The 18849-nt window shown below is 41.5% G+C and overlaps 1 protein-coding gene across 1 annotated transcript in view; it reads left to right on the top strand.

Annotated features, from left to right (window-relative positions):
• Positions 1–1182: 1182 nt before the first annotated feature.
• Fyb2 (FYN binding protein 2) overlaps positions 1183–18849 on the top strand; it is a 66005-nt gene continuing 48338 nt past the window's right edge. Inside the window, 4 exon segments of the mRNA XM_077791548.1 lie at positions 1183–1930; positions 5059–5220; positions 6898–6931; positions 12812–12820. Coding sequence (XP_077647674.1) covers positions 1183–1930; positions 5059–5220; positions 6898–6931; positions 12812–12820 — 953 coding nt within the window.

Raw genomic sequence — 18849 nt, 5'->3', positions numbered from 1 at the left:
GTGTTTTGCCACAATTTAAAAAACATTTACCACTGAGGTATGCATATCTGTTACCTTATTTATCCTTACAAGAACCCTGAACTGATACTACAAATAGAAGTCCTATTTTATAGTGAGGACAATAAGGCTCAGAGAAGTGAAATGATTTGCCCAAGGCACACAGCAGAAAAGGGTTAGGCTGAGCTTCACTGAAGCCTCCTGACTTCATGCCCAGTGAAGGCTCCTGCCATGTCCAGGGACAGGAAGTACAACTGGATTAACTTGTCTGCTGGCTTAAGTGTAAGAAATCAACTCCTGGCAATTTGTGGAGAGAGCTGTAAAAGTGTCCATGGGATGTGGGTGTGGCAGGGGAGAAAAGAGAGAGAAGTCCAGCATACAAATGCAAGCCAGTTCCCAGAGACCTGCTTTAGGCCTCTTGTTCAATTCCCTCCCTCCCTAAATCTTCAGAGGGCAGGTGTGAGTCAACTATAAACAGTGAGAAAAGGTCACCCAACATTTCCTCAACTGGCAAGCTAGGAAGTCCCTGCCATGGAGACCGTCTGTGTACATGACATTAGAAACCTGCAATGTGACCTGGAGAGAGTAGTGGCTCTTGCTTTGTGAAAAGGCTCCATTAGATGCCCTCCTTCCTGCTACAAAGGCAAAAGATGATGAGATTCACTTACACAAATAAATGAGGTTCAGTGGGAGAAAGTGGGGGGCCGTAGGAAGAGCATGAAGCAGGAGTCAAGCCTCTACCCCCAGGCTCTGGTTGACATCACCACAACCTACTTTCAGACATGAGTCTGAGCCCAGTTTAGAGGAAAGAGTAGATCTCCCATGGGGAGCTGAAACTACCAAAGGATCATTGAGCTTTTATTTATCATGGACCTACTATGTGTCTGGCAGTGATGGACACTATCTAGGGGAGCCCTGATCTTTTATTAGTATCTGCAAATATCCTTTATGTGCTATGAAAAAAATAAACATAGCTGAAGTGGTTCAAAGAGGAGACAATCATTTCTTTCCATCTCCCATAGCCAGTAGCATTACTGACTGAGATCGCCAACAAGTAAGCGATTGGATTACATCTGCCATTAAAACTCTTGAACATGTATAGTGAGGTCAGCTAATCACACTGGCTTTCTTTCTCCTGAAATAATGAAGTTTTTTGTTTGTTTTTTTTTTTCTTTTTTTTTTTAAATGCTTTAGGAAGGAGTGAAAAACTTCAAGGAACTTCGAGCCAAATTTCAAAAGTTTGATGCTCCAACTCTTCCAGGACCTATTAAATTCCCAGCAGGTGACTCTCAAAAAGATGAGGTGGTATGCACACGGCCAATTCCGATCCTGGCCAAGGGGAAACCCCTCTCTTCCAACCATAATCAGCCCCTACCATATTCTTGCAATGGTGAGTCCCTACCTCAGAAAACCAAGGTGACCCAGAGGAGTGAAATTCGGAAGAGTTCAAGTTCCCCAGGACCTCTAGCAAAGTCTACTGTGTGTTCCACAGGAAACTTCCAGAAGGCCTCTGTGCTGTTGGATGTGACTGGATCAAAGGCCGAGGTAACCCCCAAGGAGAGAGTGGTGGCCTCCAGCAGCTTCAGAGACAAGCTCAGGAACTGGGAGAAGGTTTCCTCTCAGAGAAACGAGACCTCGTCTGCCCTTCCCCTCTCTGATTGTGGAGGGAAGGCCTTCCATTTGGAAGGGCAAAAAAGCATGGGGCTTGCCCCAGAGAAGCCCAGGAAAAAGCTGGAAACCAAAGGAGCCCAGACCCTTCCTTCTCAGAGGCACTTGACGGCCCAAAGAAAATCACTCACCATCTCTGAAGACCCCTCTTCTCTACTTTCTCCACGCAGCAGGAAGAGCCAGGAAATCTCCAGTCCTGAGAGGGGCCTGGCAGGCAGTACCTGCCAGGCTATTTACGAGTGTGAGCTTGACAGCCAGACCCCAGGTAAGAAGTAGACCAGGGAAGGGCCATTATGTTTTTCTAACTAAAGCCTGTTGATTTGGAGTGGTCAAATGTGGGTCTGGGCAATGTAGCCTGAGGATTGTAGGCCTATCTGTTAGAGTCTCAAATTTGGGTCAAGTGCTCAGTCTCCTGGAATTCATTGCAATGCAGTTTGGGCATCCTGGATATGATTCCTAGACCTGGTTCTTACACAACTGCAGGAACTCAGGCAATCTACAAATTTCTTAGAGCCTGGTCTGCTCTCCTACAAATCAGAGCTGTCACCAGACTTTGTTGGTAAATATCACAACCATCTCAGGCTAGAAACCCAGGAGTGAAGCTCTATTCTTTCTTCTCTCTCATTCTTTACATTGAATCTATCAGTCATTGCTTGGTTCTACCACAGAGGTGAGTTCAGAACCCCCGGACTTCCATATATCTCTGCCACCTGCTCTTGCCACACCATCATCTATTACCTTGACCACTGCAGTTGCTTCACGGGTCTCCCTGCTTCTACATTCTTAAGTTTTGTTCCCTTCCTAGTAGGCAGAGTCGCCCTGCAAACATAGATCAGATCACATCATTCTTCCGCCCAAAGTCAACTCTAATCATTAACAGGGATTCATGCAATTTAGTCTTTGCCTGCTTCTCTTGCCCTCTCCTCTTGTGCCACGTTACCTTGATAATCCTTATCCCATGCTGATTCCATCCCACGTCTTTGCCCTTGTCAGTCCCTCCTCCTTGACTTTGATGTCTTGCTCCCTCCCATCATCAAAGTCTCTATTCTGAGTGGTCCTTTTTCGTCACTCTGTCTAAAAGAGCTACACTAGTTCCATTACCCTTTGTTGTTTTATATTACTTTGATGTTCTTCATATCATTTATTTTTACCTGGTATATTGTTATATGCTTCTCTTGATAAGATGTAAATTACAAGACGGTAAAGACTGTCTTACCACCATATCCCCAAAAGAGTATGGCCAGATGAGCAAGTTTTCAAAAAGTATTGATTCAATGAGTGATTATATGGATGGATCAATCAATGGAGGAATCTCCTGCTTACAACCCCATATGGTTTCTCTGACACAGTCCTCATGGCCCTGTTCTCAGGTCCTTGCTCTGTATCTGACTTTTCTCCTACCTTTCTTCCCCTGGCATACTACCCCATAGTCAACATGCTGGAGAGATCTCTGGAGTTCTCTAGTTTGTCATTAGTTTCTTCTTAGTAGAATGAACATTCCTACCTACAGGACCACATTTGTTCTTGTTTTCAGTTCTATCCCCAGCCGCCAGAACAATGCCTGAAATATAGTAAATAAACAGTTATTGATGAAGGGGTGGGGAAAAGAGGAAGGATAAATAGAAATAAAGATGGATAGGAGATAACAAAGAAAAACAGAGCCTACTGGATAGAACTATTGAGAATTAAATGAGATAACTATCTCAATTGCTTAGCACCATGACTGATAAAAATTCCATCAGTTAGAAAGTGATAGTTTACTTTTACTTAAGTCTTCTCTCCAATTGGATAAAGAGTCAAATTTCTGACACTGAGACTTACAATTAAAGACTAAGAAGAATCGAGACCAGGAATTTGGCCCTGAGCTTCTGGGAATATGACTGCCGTAGGGCAGGATAAAAGTTTTCTGTCCCCTCCTAGCTCACCGAGCTCAGGGAGGTCTCACAGGCACAGGCAAAACTGAGTGCACTTCTTTAGTGTGCGTGGGATGTCCTACGTAGTCAACTACCGTGTTATGTAAACCAAAACTCAGGCGCTTGGGTTATATAAGAATTTGTGTTATTCTCACAAGAAGCAGATATAATTTTCATATAAAATAATAGAATTTCTGTTGGAATTGGACTTATGAGTACCTAAGGACAAATATTTAAAATTGAGAAAATTCCAGGACATAAAACTCAAAGATGCCAAGTTCTACAAAGTCAGCTTTGAAGCAAGTCCTAGGCTATCAGCTCTGGTGATGAGAGATCAATTCTTACTCCTCTTTATAGTCCCTGCCATATTATTTTCACACCATGTGTTTGGGGAATCCATTCAGTGAGTAGCTATGGTTTGTCCTTGCTTGGTGTGAGGAGACCAATATGACACAATCCCTGCCCTCAGGAGGCCATGTTTAATGAGAAGCTAGACTAGCCTCTCTGGTAAGCCATGACCCTGAGGTAAGGGCATTCATAATGAGCTATAGGGTTACAAAACAGAGAGTGGTTGATTTTTGACTTGATTTCTAGAAAAAAAAATCAAGAAAAGCCTTCTCGGGGAGCTGTCATTTGGCAACAGAACTGTAGAAGAATGAGTCAAAGTTTGCAAGAGAGGGAATAGCACCCCAGAACAGGAGTGGCATGAACAAAGTCTTGGAGACAGGAGAACCTTTTAAAATCAAACCTGGAGAACGGGGAAGCCAGTTATGAGAGTGAGAGATGCTGGGGCTGAAGGCTGGGGAAGTAGGAGAACATGGGTGGTTCTGTCAGCATTGTTGCTGCTGTAACTTAATGATCTGAACAGAACAGCTATAAAGGAGGAAACGTTTATTTGAGGGATCATGGTTTCAGAGGTCCATTCCTTGGGGCTCAAGGTGAGGCAGAACATCATGGCAGAAGAGTGTGGCAGAGCAAAGCAGCTCATATGGTGATCAGAAAGCAGATAAAATGGTCCCTACTTGTCAGATACAAATATATTCCCCATAGCCACATTCCCAATTCCCACCTCCTCCAGCCACACCTTACCAGCTTTTAGTTACCACTCAGTTAATCCCTATCAGGTACTAACTCACTGGATTAAGGCTATAACCCATTCATTTCTCCTCCAAACCTTCTTGCATTGTCTCACTTGTGAGCTTTTTGGGGACACCTCACATCTAAACCATAACACCAGGTGATGAGGAAAGAACCTGGAGACACAGTAGGGGCCATTTGGTAGTGAAATGGAAGAAAATGGGGTGAACAGGTGATAAGGAGGAAGTCTTGAGGGCAGCGGGATGGGTGACCTGTGCTGGTTTGAGTTTGGATTGGGACACTCTGGCTGCTGCATGGAGAATAGATTGAAGGCAAGCGAGACTGAGTTTCACCTGACAAGCCAAGGAATTTCAATAATAACCTATGTGTTTTCCTGTCTCAGAAAAGCAGCTGGATATCAGGCAAAACCAGTTTCCCAAAACGAAACCACTGCCTTCCATTGAGTCCCTGGGTCCTCCTCCCGCCAAGCCACCAAAGCCCCTGAGTGTGAACCTCCAGGCTTTCCAGAGGCAGCCAGCTTCTATTGCTAAGACCCAAAATGAAGGTAAGGAATAGCACGGGGCCTCACACAAAGCCAGCTGGAAGTCACGGCTCTGGTGCCTGTATCCGCAGTGTCACCTCCCTCTCCAATGCCCACTACTTCTCCTCCACGTGGCTCCACATCTCTGCTTATTCTCCTGTACAGGCTGTGGCAGTTTGCCCATGAAGTGACAGATCTGCAGGAATTGGCCCCTTATCTCTCCTGGGCCAGCTCGCTCCCCCTGAGGGCTTTGCATTTGATCACTGGGAATCTGTCCAAGAGGAAAAAAAAAATGAAAAGTCACCGAGCAGGGAGGCAGTGAGGCTCTGCATTCCTTGCAAAACCTGAGTTGCCGACACAATCGGTGCAGAAAAAGAAAAGGAAGTGAAGAGAACTAGAGCAATTGTGAACTTGACCTGAGGTTCTTAAGAGGTCCCCCTTGGGCTCCTGTGATCTGCCTGCACTAATTAATTAAAGCCTCTCCCACCCCGTCCAGGAAGTGAACCATCCTTAGAAGTCATTTTTCTGTGCCATTTTGTGTCTTGCTCTGCTACTTAAAGGAATGTCCCTCGTGCCTCAGCACAGACTGATCTGTAGACATTCGAAATGCCTTTGCTTATATTCACTCTAATGAAACATAAGGGGAACATACACTTTGGGGCAATATGTAGTGCTGTGCTAACATTTGTTTTACTGTGGCCATCAGCACCAACAGATGGTACTTTGAGAGAGCTAATGCAGTCTTTGCTCATTTGTCTGCTTTGGGCAGCCTCATGGTTGAATTTCTTTAATTTGGTGGTTCTCAAACTTAAGTATGCATCAGAATCACCTAGAGGACCTGTTAAAACTCAGGTTGCAGGACCTCATTTCCCTGAGTTTGATTCAGTTGGTCTGGGATGGAGCCTGAGAATTTGCCTTTTGACCAATTAATAGGAAAGCTGATGTTTCTGGCTTAGGGATCACACTTAAATCATCTTAAGTCTTATCCTAAAAGAAAATGCTATATAGAAAGATAGAGGTCTTATAAGTACCCTTTAGTAATATGGCCACTTCCACATCAAGGAAGGCTAAGTGTGATTCAGGTCTCAAACCATCTCTCTGAAAGGCAAGATGATTGTCAACACAGAACAAAGCATTAAGTCCTTTGTAATAAAAAGGGGCCTTGTAAATCCCATCTCCTTAACCCTCTAGTACTCACCAAGTCTCATTTTTACTTATCTGTAAAACCCATTTTGCGGGGGTGGGGGGGTAATTGGGTAATAATTACAACTCCAATCTCAGAATTATTGCAAGAACAATAAGGTGATGCCTAGAAAGAACTGAAATAGTGCTCAGCACCCCAGTTAGTAAAGCTTCTGTGTTATTTTGACCACTCATTGAGCAGCTAGTATCAGGCCCTATGATGGAAGCAAGAGATGGAGATAAATCCCACAGAGCTTCCAGTCCTCAAATAGGTCAAAGTCTAATGCAAGAGGCTGTACCATAAATAAACACCATAAAGCAAGAGTGAGTGTGACATGTAGGGATGGGTAACCCCCACCCCACCCCCATACCATGGTGGGAGTGGGGTGTTTGGGAACACAGGTGAATTAACATATACCTAGTCTCTGGGATCCAGCCATGCCATGAGCATCGTTCACTTTAACCAGGCTGCTGCCAACACCTTTTTTTTTTTTTTAACTTTGCCTGTTTTTCTTGCAGTGACCATAAAAGAGGACTGCCCACCTCCAGATAGGTGAGTACCTGCTCCTTAATTGTGTAGGAGTGCACACCATCAACCAGGCTACTTTGCTTGCCTAACAGCAGGCAGGGAGCTCAAGTCAAGTGTCTGTTGTCCTCAGAAGAGTTGCAGGAAGAGCAGATTTATAAGCAACAATCTGCAACTTTTGTTTTAAAAGAAAGATTAAATAAACTGCATTTAACTACTATGCTGACATCAAGTTGCAGAGATGGTCCTCTGAAGTACTTTTTTTATTGTACAGATGGGTTCAGTAAATTGAAACATGAGCTTTGATAGACATAAATTCATTTAGAGGTTATAGAATGCTCTGGGCAGCTGTGATGTTAGGAATCGGTAATGGTGTACAGAGTGTGCTATTTCTGGTATGCTGCTTCGAAGAATTTTCCTGTAGAAGTGTCAGTTCATTAATTCACCCAACCAAATCATGAGCCCTTTGAAGTGACACCCATTGAGCTGGCTACTTTTTACAGACTTTGTCATTTAGTTGTCTCTGGAGCCTTGGCAAAGTTGCTGCTGCTGTCCTGGTTTTATAGCTCAAGACACGAGGGTCCAGGAAATTTGCCACTTGCTGAGACATGATTCTAGCCCAGATATGCCCAGATTATTTTAACTATAAGCCTTGCCTCTCTCACAAGGATGTTCTTGTGTGCAAGGTTAGTCTTTGAAGGAGAAACCAGCTCAAAAATGATCATATTACTGATTCATTCATCAAATGTTTATAATAAAGTATATTACATTTGTTATAGAGTTGATTATAAGATTAAGAGTTTGCACCTGTTAGGGAATGGTCACTACTTGAGAGTGTCAGGAAGGGTCAGAGAAGTGTAAAGATGTATCAACTATCTACTGCTCCATTAATACGATTTAATAAATGCAAACCTTCAATAGCATACAATGTGAATCTGTGAGGTGCAGTTGATCTGGACTTGCTGGTATGTTTCAGTCATCTGTGGACTATCAGGCAGCTTTACTGATTCTGTCTAGGGTTGCTCACATGTCTAGGGAGTCAGCATGAAGCTAGCTGATCTAGGATTGTATTGGGGTAGGGATGACTGGGCACCTTGACTTGGCACCAACCATCTCAGCAAATCAGCCCCAGGAATGCACTCCTGGAAGTGGCAACAGTCAACCAAGACAATCCCAATAGACTATGTTCTACTATGTTCTATTTTAAATCCTTTGCAGTGTCACCTTTGTTAACATTCTATTGCTCAAAGCAACTCAGATGGCCAAGTCCAAGGTCAGAGTGGAAAGGCACTAAAGGTTTACATGGCAAATGACAGGGATCTAGATAGCATGAAGAATAGGGGCATGAATCCAGTCAAGCCATCAATAAAGAGGAAACACCTGACATGAGTATTGAGGATGAATGATGACTTGGGAACGGGTGCTCCATAGGCAGAGGCAGGTGGTATGAAGTCACCTGTCTTATGTCTACTTAATTCTAGAAAGAGTTAAGTAGAGTTAGAGCAGAGAAAGTATAGAAAGGGAATTGAAGTGTCAGGAGAATCCTGTACACCAAGTGATTGATAAGATCCTCTTATTCAACAAGGATCCATCTGTGTAGTGCTAGACTCAGTTCTTGTGCTCTTAATGGAGTTGCCTATTTGAAAGAGTTAAGTGTCCTAAGCACAAGGCAAACCATGGAGCTGCATGTATGTGAAAGGGACAAAATAGTGCTGATGGCTCAGGCAGTGGAGTGCACTGTTCACTCAGCACAAACCCTGCTGCGACTGCTAAAGAGACAGTGTACCTCTGCTAGGCTGGGTGGGCCTTGGTTGTCTCGTGGCTGTGATGCTGTGACCATCTCGGTATGAGCATGTGTGTGCTGCGATTGTGTTGTTTATGCATTTTCCCCACATTTTGGCACTGAGGTATGGTGACAATGGCACTGTAACCTCAGAAACAGCAAACCACACCAACATGAGTGACAAACTTGCTGTAACGTGCCTGTTGGGAGAGAAAACTCAGTCTCCAACATGGTGCTACCTTTCCTAAGGATTTATAAGGGTAGTTTTGACCATTCTGTCCTTTTATGTTGACTTTATAATACAACTCACATCTGAAATGAGATTTCATCATATATTAATTATGATATGAGCCATAGTAATAATTAGAAACAAGATAAAGAGGGAACAGAGTTCTTAGGGGTGGCTTCATGGAAGAGGAAGTAATTCAAGCTGTAATCCTGTATGATGAGTAGGAATTAGGTAGGTTTACTTATTTGTTCCTTTTCAATATACTGCAAGTGGAATCCAGGCAGGCTATTGTTCCTGAAAATAACCACATTCTTGATTCATGGGTGAGTGGATGGATGGATGGATTGAGGGATGGACAGATTGACCAATGGACAGTCAGGATGGAGTTAGAACATGATTGAAAGTAGGGGTGTAGTAATAAATAAGAGAAAATAAATAGAAAGCATTCTAATATGAAAAAATAAGAGATAACTTTTTTGTGTATATGTGGTGCTAGGGACTGAACCCAGAACCTTGTTCATGGAAGGCAGGGACCCTACCAACTGAGCTATATCTCCAGCTTTAAAAGATACCTTTTACTTTGAACTACTTTATAATATCTGTTGTTTGCAAGTCTGTATTCTTTGTAAAATCAACACATAAGAAGACATGGTTTTGTGGACTGGATTCAAATTTAATGTGATGCTTTGAAATGAACTCACTACTTTTAGAAACATAAAAAAAAAGAGAGAGAGCGAGAGATAATGTTGAATCCTGTAGTTGGCCCTCCCTATCTGTGGATTCTGAGTCCATGGATTCAACCAACCTCAGACAGAAAATGTGTGAAAAAAGTTGTGTCTGTACTAAACATACAAAGATTTATTTTCTTGTCATTTTCTATAAAACAATATAGTATAGCAACTCTTCATATAACATTTATATTATATTAGATATTATAAGTAATCTACAGATGATTTAAAAGATCTGGCCAGGAACCATAATCCCAGTAGCTCAGGAGGTTGAGGCAGGAGGATAGAGAGTTAAAACTGGCCTCAGCAACTTAGCGAAGCCCTAAGCAACTCAGCAAGACCCTGTCTCTAAATAAAATATTTTAAAAAGGGCTAGGAATGTGCCTCAGTAGTTGAGAGCCCCTGGGGGTTCAATCCTCAGTACCAAAAAAAAAAAAAAAACAACAACAACAACAACAACAAAAAAAAAAAACCTGGAGATCTGTATACGTTATATGCAAATTCTAAACCATTTTATATGAGAAACTCAGGCATCTGCAGATTTTCTATCCATGAGAGGTCCTGGAAGCAATTCCCCAGATGCTGAGGAACAACTATATGTTAAACGCTAAGCTGAGGAGTTTGGACTTTGTCTTGTTGATGTTAATTTGAATACACAAGTGCCATGGTGCCCAATAGCCTTAGATACAATTTCCACGGAAACTAGTGCTTGTTTGGGAAGATCATCTCCCGTGTTCAGGAGATGCCCATATTAAATTTAGAAAATAGATTTTAAAATAGAATACATAATATCATTACTGTAAAGGGATCTGGCATTAATCTGATGTAGCTAGGGTACATAGTATAAAATTAATGAAAGCCTGGGTATCTAAGTACTACATTTAATACCTGTAACCTTGAGCATGCTCTAACCTCTGCAGACCTCAGTTTCTACTTCTATAAGAGAGCAATGTTTACAGGACCTAATTTGCATCATTGTGGTGAGGGTTTAATGAAATAATAACTGTAAAGAATTTATTGCAGTGTCTGGTGTCTGGAGAGTGTCTTGCTTGGCTATTATATAACTTCCTACCAAGGATAACAATCCAGGCTTAGAACCCTAGTCTCCAAACATCCACTGATGGAGAACATTGTACCTGGAAAGTTCAGCATTTTTTCTTTCTTGGGGAATATTTTATTCATTCAGCACATAGTTATTGAATATATCCTATATACCAAGTACCTTTGTATATAGCAGTAGACAAAGAAGACAAAATATTTTACATGTATCTGTACACATTTGTTTTGTTTGTTTATTTGTTTGTTGGTTGACTTACTTCAAAGTAAGCTAGAGAAAAAAAATATTGACCTCCATACCCCAAACTCCCCACCATCTCCAAGATCTATCTGTGGCACAGCAGACATTGCCTTACCTCTTCTTTCCATGAGAGTCCTTAAAGCATTTAAGTCCTGTATTCTTCTCCAAGTTTACTCCTGTTGTTTGCAACCATTGTTCATAAAAGAGGAGTCTCTGTGCTCTAGCTGTATTTTTACAGAGACGCCTTTTAACCATCTGGTTAATAACTCAGTGCCTCTACAAGCACCATCTTTCCTTTCTGGGCTTCCTCCCCTTTTGTATTAAATCTGAGAAGCAGCATTGCATCATGGAACAAGTATAGATCTGAAGTCAGATATTAACAGAAGTTCAGACCCATCATCCGCACTGTAGATGACTCACTGCAACCGTTCAGAGCTTTGATCGACACATCTGTAAAATGGGCACGTGGTAATAGTATTTCCTTCATAGTGCTGTTATGAAGATCAGTAAGATAAATTGTTTAAAGCATGAAGTGAACAGAAGACTCAAAGAGTCTGGATTTTTTTCAACCCTTAGCTTCCCCTTTCCTTGTTGTCTGTGAAATATTAATATCTCATTAGCTCCCAGCAGAAGTGGCTGTTTAGAAATTATTCTTTGTCATCACTCTCCTGTTAACCAAGCTGGCTGGCATCCCTCTTATGAATAAGCAGTCACGGTTTGTGTAAACAAAGCAGGTGGGTCCCAGGGCAGCAGTCAGTGCTGGGCCTCTGTCAGGACTTAGCAGAGTTGGCTAATATTTTATTCATTAGCTATAAATTGACTTCTCTCCCATTAAGTGGCAGAGGGTAGTCCTGACTCAGGAAATCTGACTCGGGAAAGGAGAAGCTGTTGATTTCTGGAGTAGGGAAGACGCAGATGTGCAGTATCTCAGACACGGTCTGCAAGTACATTCTAGAAAGTCTATCATTTTCTCACTTGAGCTTTTTAATCTTGTGTCTTACTTTTGAGGAATGTGTTATAAAACTAGTATCAGCCTATTTTGAGTTGTGTGGATGGCTCCTTCTTTTGGAGTATACTTCTGTATCTGTGTTTTTGTCAAGTCTACCCACACAGAGTGGAAACATAAAAGCTTGCGAGGGCTGGGTGGTTGTGTGACTATATCTAGGACTTCGTGACACAAAGGAAGCTACTGATGCTTTGGAAATGGGGTTCTGGTGCCTTATCTCAGGCATTCAAGTAAAATAATAATCACAGCAGTTAACAGTAGTACTGTGACCAAGTAAATGCATTTTCGGTGCTTTTTAAAATAGTGGTAAATGCTATAGAGAAAAAATTTTAGAGTATTATAATAACTGTGGGTTGGGAGTAACTAAAGGACATTTAGAATGATCAAGAAAGGCCTCTATGAGGTGGTGACATTTGGCTTGAGACCTGAATGATGGGAACCCAGTCCTGTCATAGGAAAATCTAGAACATTCCAGGAGAGGGAATAGCTGGTGCAAGGTCTCCATATATATAAAGAACCATAAAGAATGGGATCACAGTAAAGCCCATAAGCTAGGTAATGGGTGGTGGTGGAGAATCTTATGAGTGATGGGGTGAAACTGGGGTTTGCTCCAAATGCATTGGGAAGCCATTGGGTAGTTGTAAGCCAAACAGTGACGTGAGCTGACATTTATTTTTTTAAAGAGCACTCTGGATACTGTATAAGTAATAAATTTAGAAAAGAAACTGGTGGAAACAGGAAGACAACCTAGGAAGTCATTGCAGTCACAGTAACAAAAACATTCTATTGTGTTTCGCATCTAGAATTCCATTTACAACATTCCTAAGAATTAGATGTTTCACAGATGAGGAAAGTGAACCAGAGAGCATTTAAGTAACTTGACACATATGGGGTGGCAGACAGGAGATAAAAGAAATTGATGGATTCAAAATCTATTTTGGAAGAAAACCAGCAACCACTCGTTCAGCCATGGGGTGGGAGATGTGAGGGAAAGAGAGGAATCTAGGCCAATGCTAGGTTACTTGCTGTTTCCCTCATTGCTGGCGGCAATCTGGGTGAAGTGCTTGGCCCACAATCCATGTACTTGCCCTAAAGTACAATATACCACAAAACTTATTCAAGATGTGAAATTGGGACAGGAATGACTCTTCCCGGAGCTTTTTGGGATTGTTCTCTTCTTCATAACAGCACCCAAAGAAACCAATGTGCCTTCATGCATGTCGACCAGGGTCTGATGGCAGTTTTCAAGTTTTTTATACTGCTCTTTCCTGAATGGCCACACTGCAGGTAGTTAAGATGGCACAGACCTGATCTGAGTGACCAACAAAAAAGGAGGCTCCTTGTACTGATATTTGGGGAGTACAAGTGACCTGGAAATCCCAGTTGCTCAATTGCTCTGTGCACAGGGGAAGAATGAAGAGAAATTTTTTTTGACGCTTCTATCCTATGGAATATGAGATACAGAATATTCAGGTGACTTCAGTTTAAGCCACTTCAATAACTTCTTATCTTTATTTATTATTATTATTTTATTTTTATTATTATTATTATTATTATTTTGTACAGGATTGGGCATCAAACCCAGGGCCTTATACATGCCAGGAAAATGCTCCACCACTGAGCCTCACCCCAGCCCATCTTTTTATCCCTTTTAATTGGACTTCAAACATCACAAAACGGCCACCATTTGGCTTGCTTTTCACAAGGATAGTAGTAGCAAGAGGAGTGGATTTACTAACAGTCTTTTATGTTTTCAAAACTCTTCCTTTTAAAAAATTTACCTGAAGCTCCTATTTATTGAGCACTTGTCATAGACAGAGCCTTGTGTCTTTCACTTATGTCTAGTCTCATTTTGAAACTTCCAACCACGGCCACCCCACAAAGGCAGTAGTTCCTGGGTCCTCTGAGCTCAGAGAATCAGGTGGAGTCATCTGGAATGGTGCCACTGGATCTCCCCATCTACCAGGGCTTGACCTGGCCAGCCTGGATCCAGACACAGCCTCTCAACCACCCCAGGCTGCTTGCCTGAGGATTCGCATGGGCTCTTCTCCCATGACAAAAGAGGGCAAGTTTAATAGACATTGGGACCCGCTCTACAGATGGAGCCTGAATATTCTCCAAGCAGTTGTTCTTGAATGCCTGCCTTAGGATTTTGTTTTCTGCCTGCAAAGAGATTTGTGTGAATGAGACTAGCCACGGTAGAGAGAAAATATGAAAGGATTTGGAACCAAGTTTTACCTTTTCTCTTTAGTGGCATTCAAATGACAAATTGGAAAATGTCCTAAGTGAGGGAAAAAATATGATGGTTATAAGTTGCAGACTTGGAGGCTATTTTTGTACATAAGTATATTCAGTAAGGTGGACTGCTGGCATTGCTCATTCCTTTTGTGTCTATTAGACTGGTTTTATTCCTATGACCAGAAGCGGGCAATTTCAATATACCCATTTCACAGGTGAGGTATATCAAATCAAGGTTCTTGATTTTCCCTAAAGTACAATATACTACAAAGCTTATTCAGGATGTGAAATTGGGACCTTATTAAAGATTTTCAGCAGCACTTCCCTGTCTCAGTCAATATTTTCCACCAGGCAGGGTTTTCGAAGACATGTTAGAAAGCAAAATCCATGAAAGAAGGGATCATCTGTGTTCTTCGTCTGTTTCTCTAGGACCTAGCACACAGTAACTGCACAAAGAATAGTTATTTAGCAACTAAGTAAGTGGGATAATGGGTATACAGAATCGTGGAGAAGGATGGATGAGTGATGATATCACCTTCCAATAACTTTTATATCAATGCAGACTCTGTTATCTCTTTATTTTGCATTGATTTGCATATTTGGTATTATGACCTTCTAATATTAAAGCTCAATAATTGGGACAATCTGAGCTCTTCATTTTCCCTTGTATATCATGCAAGTGCTACTACCAGGTGAAGATAGGGACTCAGGAAACTCTCTTTCCTTGGTCAAGTGACATTGCCAAGAAGCTTATCATTATTTTAGCTTTCATGGAAGGCACTTTCTTCTCTTTTCTCCTTTTCTGTGAACTCATTATTCCTCAGATTAAGTAGGTGTTTAAGTAAATGATGCATCAAGCACTTAATGTCCATTTTGAAGAAAATTTAGAAAGAAAATTCAGAAAATTCCTAACTCTTTACCAAGGCCTTATTGCAAGTCCATATTCTGGTCACCATTTATTCTCCAAATGCTCTTCCTAACCCCCTCTTCCTTGTGTACTGCAGTCAACCCACTGCCTAATGTTTTATCTCTGAAACAAAAAAGATGGTTCAGACCAAACAGAAATACTTCTTTAAAAAAGAAATGCTTTTTCCTATGTGTGAAGACCTTTTCCTAGATCATCATTTGATGGTTCCTTCTCATTCTGCAGAGTTATTGTTTATTTAATAATTATAAAGCCCCAACTACATGCTGGCCACTGTTCTAGATGCTGGTAATGCAACAACACACAAAGCACAGATCTTCCCTCATTTAGTTGAGAAGAAAAACAAATAAGCAAATAATGATATAAGTAAAGCAGCATTACATGCTTAAATGTCAGCTCATCTCCCCTTAACCAAGATTCTGCAAATTCCATATATAACCCAACCTTGTTTTCCTACTATTTATCAAGGCTTGGAATGACAATATTTATTCAACCTATATGTTTTCTGTGTTATTCCAAACCATGAAAGTCCTGACTCCAGGGATCTTATCTGTTATTCACTTTTATATGCTAGAACGGTGCCTGGCAAATAGAAAGAGCTCAATGAAGAAAAATGACTACCTATTCACCCAGGAGTTTCCAATGGAGCATCCCTGATCCTAAATGATCCAAAAAAAATGAGCATTGATATGATGCACAAAAAGTTGTTAATTTTGGAACACTTCTGATTTTGAATGATCAGGTGAAGGATGATTAACCAGGAAAGTCTATGCAGATATTACTAAATCTGAAAAAAAAATGTTGAAATCTGCAACACATCTGGTAGCAAGCATTTTGGATAAGGGATGCTCAATCTATATTTTTATGCACATCAGAAGAGGATTCAAACAAGAAAACCTGTTATTAATCGGAGATCTACAGAATGCCAAGTATTGTATTAGGTACTGGGGACCCAGCAGTCTGTGAGGCTCACAAAATATCATAAGATCTCAGAGCAATAGAGATAAAATAAACTCATTTTAAAAGTAGTGACTAAAAGGAGCATAATGCAGAGTATTATGGTTATTATGGTACATAGAAATTGCTGGGGAGGAGGGCTGTTTGGAAAAGGTAGCTGCAGAGGGGCTTGCTAAAGGGGACCAAGGGGAGACCCGATGGCTGAGAAGGAGCTGGCAGTTCGGAGAGCAGGACCAGAGCTTGCCAAGCCCTTGTGAGAGGAGAGAGCATGGCATCCTTGCAAAGCAGAAAGAAACCTGTGTGGTTGGAGTGACCAGTGACAGGGAGAACAGCACAGCAGCACCTTGGAGAGGTGCACAAGGCTGAGATCTGGAAGGTGAGGAGTTCAGTGCTGTTCTATTATTATTGGAAACCACAGGAGGCTTCTGGAGAGTCTTAGGCACAATTGTGAGAGGTCTCAATTACATTTTTAGATCATGCTAGGTGCTGTGTAGAGAATAGATTATGGAAGGGCCAGAGAGAAGGGCACTTAATCAGTATTTTTTAAAAAAATAAAAGTTTGAAAGAAAAAGAAATAGGAATTTATAAAGGGGATACTGGTGATACGGATATTGCAAGCAGAAGAGTCAATGTACAAAAACTTAGAAGCAGGAAACAGTCTGGTGTCCAGGAACCACAGGTCACCTGACTGGTTAGGACTTGTAGGTGTGTTTGGAGGACAATGCCACTTATATTAGCTGGTCAACAGATGCTGGCTGAATAGCAGAGTCCCCCAAGATGGTAAAGTCTGTTTTTGCTATTTTCTATTTTTCTGGGTGTATCTCACCTCCCTGTTTATAAATTCTTTATAATCAGGATGAGAGTCTAATTCTCATCCTCTGCATAACTGAGATTTGTTTAAATTGAATGACAGCTATATTTGAAAATTACAAGATCGAGGGTAGGCGTGATAAAGGGATAAGAGCATAGATTTTGGGGTCAGGTAGCTTTGGACTCGTGTTTTGAGCTCCACATATTAATTATGTGGTGCTGGGAAAATTATTTAGGATCACTGAACATTCTATTTTCTCATATGGGGAATGGTGAAATCAAACCCTAATTTTCAGGGAGTTTATTATTATTATTATTTTAATTTGTTTTAATTGGTTATACATGACAGTAGCATGCATTTATGCACTTTGATATATCATACACTTTCAGGGTTGTTGTAACGATAGAGATAAAAACCAGTAATTCCTGCCAATTGAAATCACAACACTGTAAGCACTTGATGAACTGCGGTGATTGGTGTTTGGTTTGTGACAACCTATCAAGGTCCCAAGAGGGGCAATCAGGAGGGAGGCTCCTGGTTAAAGCCTGCCACTAGCTCAGAGGGGACCTCACTTCCATCTCCATAAGACAAACAGGGTGAGATGTTATGGCACACCCCAAAACAGACACTCTGAAATTTCAAATGCAGATTTTGAAAGGTTGATCTGAGTGATCCAAATGAGGGCTGGAGGTCATTTTGTTTCACGCTGCTGAAGTTGCCTCTGGTTTGTTAAGAATCTGCTTCAGCATTGTGGTGAGACAAGAAAAAGTGCTTTTAGAAAGTTTTCCCCAAATTCCCAGTGGTTCTATTGGTTCTATCTTAACCTCAAATTACAGGTTAAATAAATGCTATTTTTTATTTTATAGGTGACAGTGGCAGACATAGAAGAGACTAACTCCCCATCACATTGTTCCCAAACAAATGACTAATATATAGAAGAATTGATCTGTGAAACTGTTGGATCAGCCTCAAAATGTTTTGAAAAAATATCATCCAAAATATACTTATCAATTCCTTGAACTTCAGTATCATCTGATGCTTTATCATTTCAATTCTCCAGCCTTCCCTTCTTCTAGAGTGGCTTGCAGTACAGAGAAAAGACTAAAGCACAAGGAACCAGGAGATCTGTTTTCCAGAATCTCCTCTGCTACTTAACAGCCATGCTATATTGGGCAAGTTACTGAATATCTCCAAGACTGTTTCTTCATCTGTGAAATGCCTTGTAGTGCTCTGAGTGGATTAAATTAGATAACATATACAAAACTAACCTGAATATAGTTAGTTCAAAAAGTGAGTAAGAGGGCTGGGGATGTGGCTCAGTGGGTAAAAGCATTTGCCTAGCATGTGTGAGGCCCTGAGTTCAATCCCCAGCACTGCCCACCCCCACCCTCCAAAAAAATAGTAAGAGCCAGGCATGGTGGCATACACCTGTAATCCCAGAGGCTTGGGAGGCTGAGGCAGGAGGATCCTCAAGTTCAAAACCAGCCTCAGCAACTTAGCAAGGACCTAAACAACTCAGTGAGATCCTGTCCCTAAATAAAATATAAAAAAGGGCTGAGGATGTGGCTCAGTGGTTAAGCACCCCTGGGTTCAATACCTGTACAAAAAAAAGTAAGAGCCAAGGTGTGGTAGGTATGGTGGCATGCACCTATAGTCCCAGCTAGTCAGGAATCTGAGGCAGGAAAATGGCGTGAGCCCAGGAGTTTGAAGCCAGTCTGAGCAACATAGTGAGACCCCCCCCCATCTTAAAAAAAAAAAAAGCAGATAAGAGTGTTTGACAATTGAATGAGGAATCTCAGATCTTCTCTACTCTCACATCTGTAGCAGACATACCATTCTCTCATTATGGCTTTGGTTAAACAGTTTGGTCTATCATCTGGGGTCCTCTTTGCTATGTGCCTTAATGACATTCTTCATTATGACTGTCATTACAGTGTGAGCTAAACTTATGCTAAGTTTGACTTCAACTGG

This window comes from Urocitellus parryii, chromosome 11, assembly GCF_045843805.1.
Source record: "Urocitellus parryii isolate mUroPar1 chromosome 11, mUroPar1.hap1, whole genome shotgun sequence".
Classification (NCBI taxonomy): Eukaryota; Metazoa; Chordata; class Mammalia; order Rodentia; family Sciuridae; genus Urocitellus; species Urocitellus parryii.
This window is presented reverse-complemented; position numbering and strand designations above follow the sequence as displayed.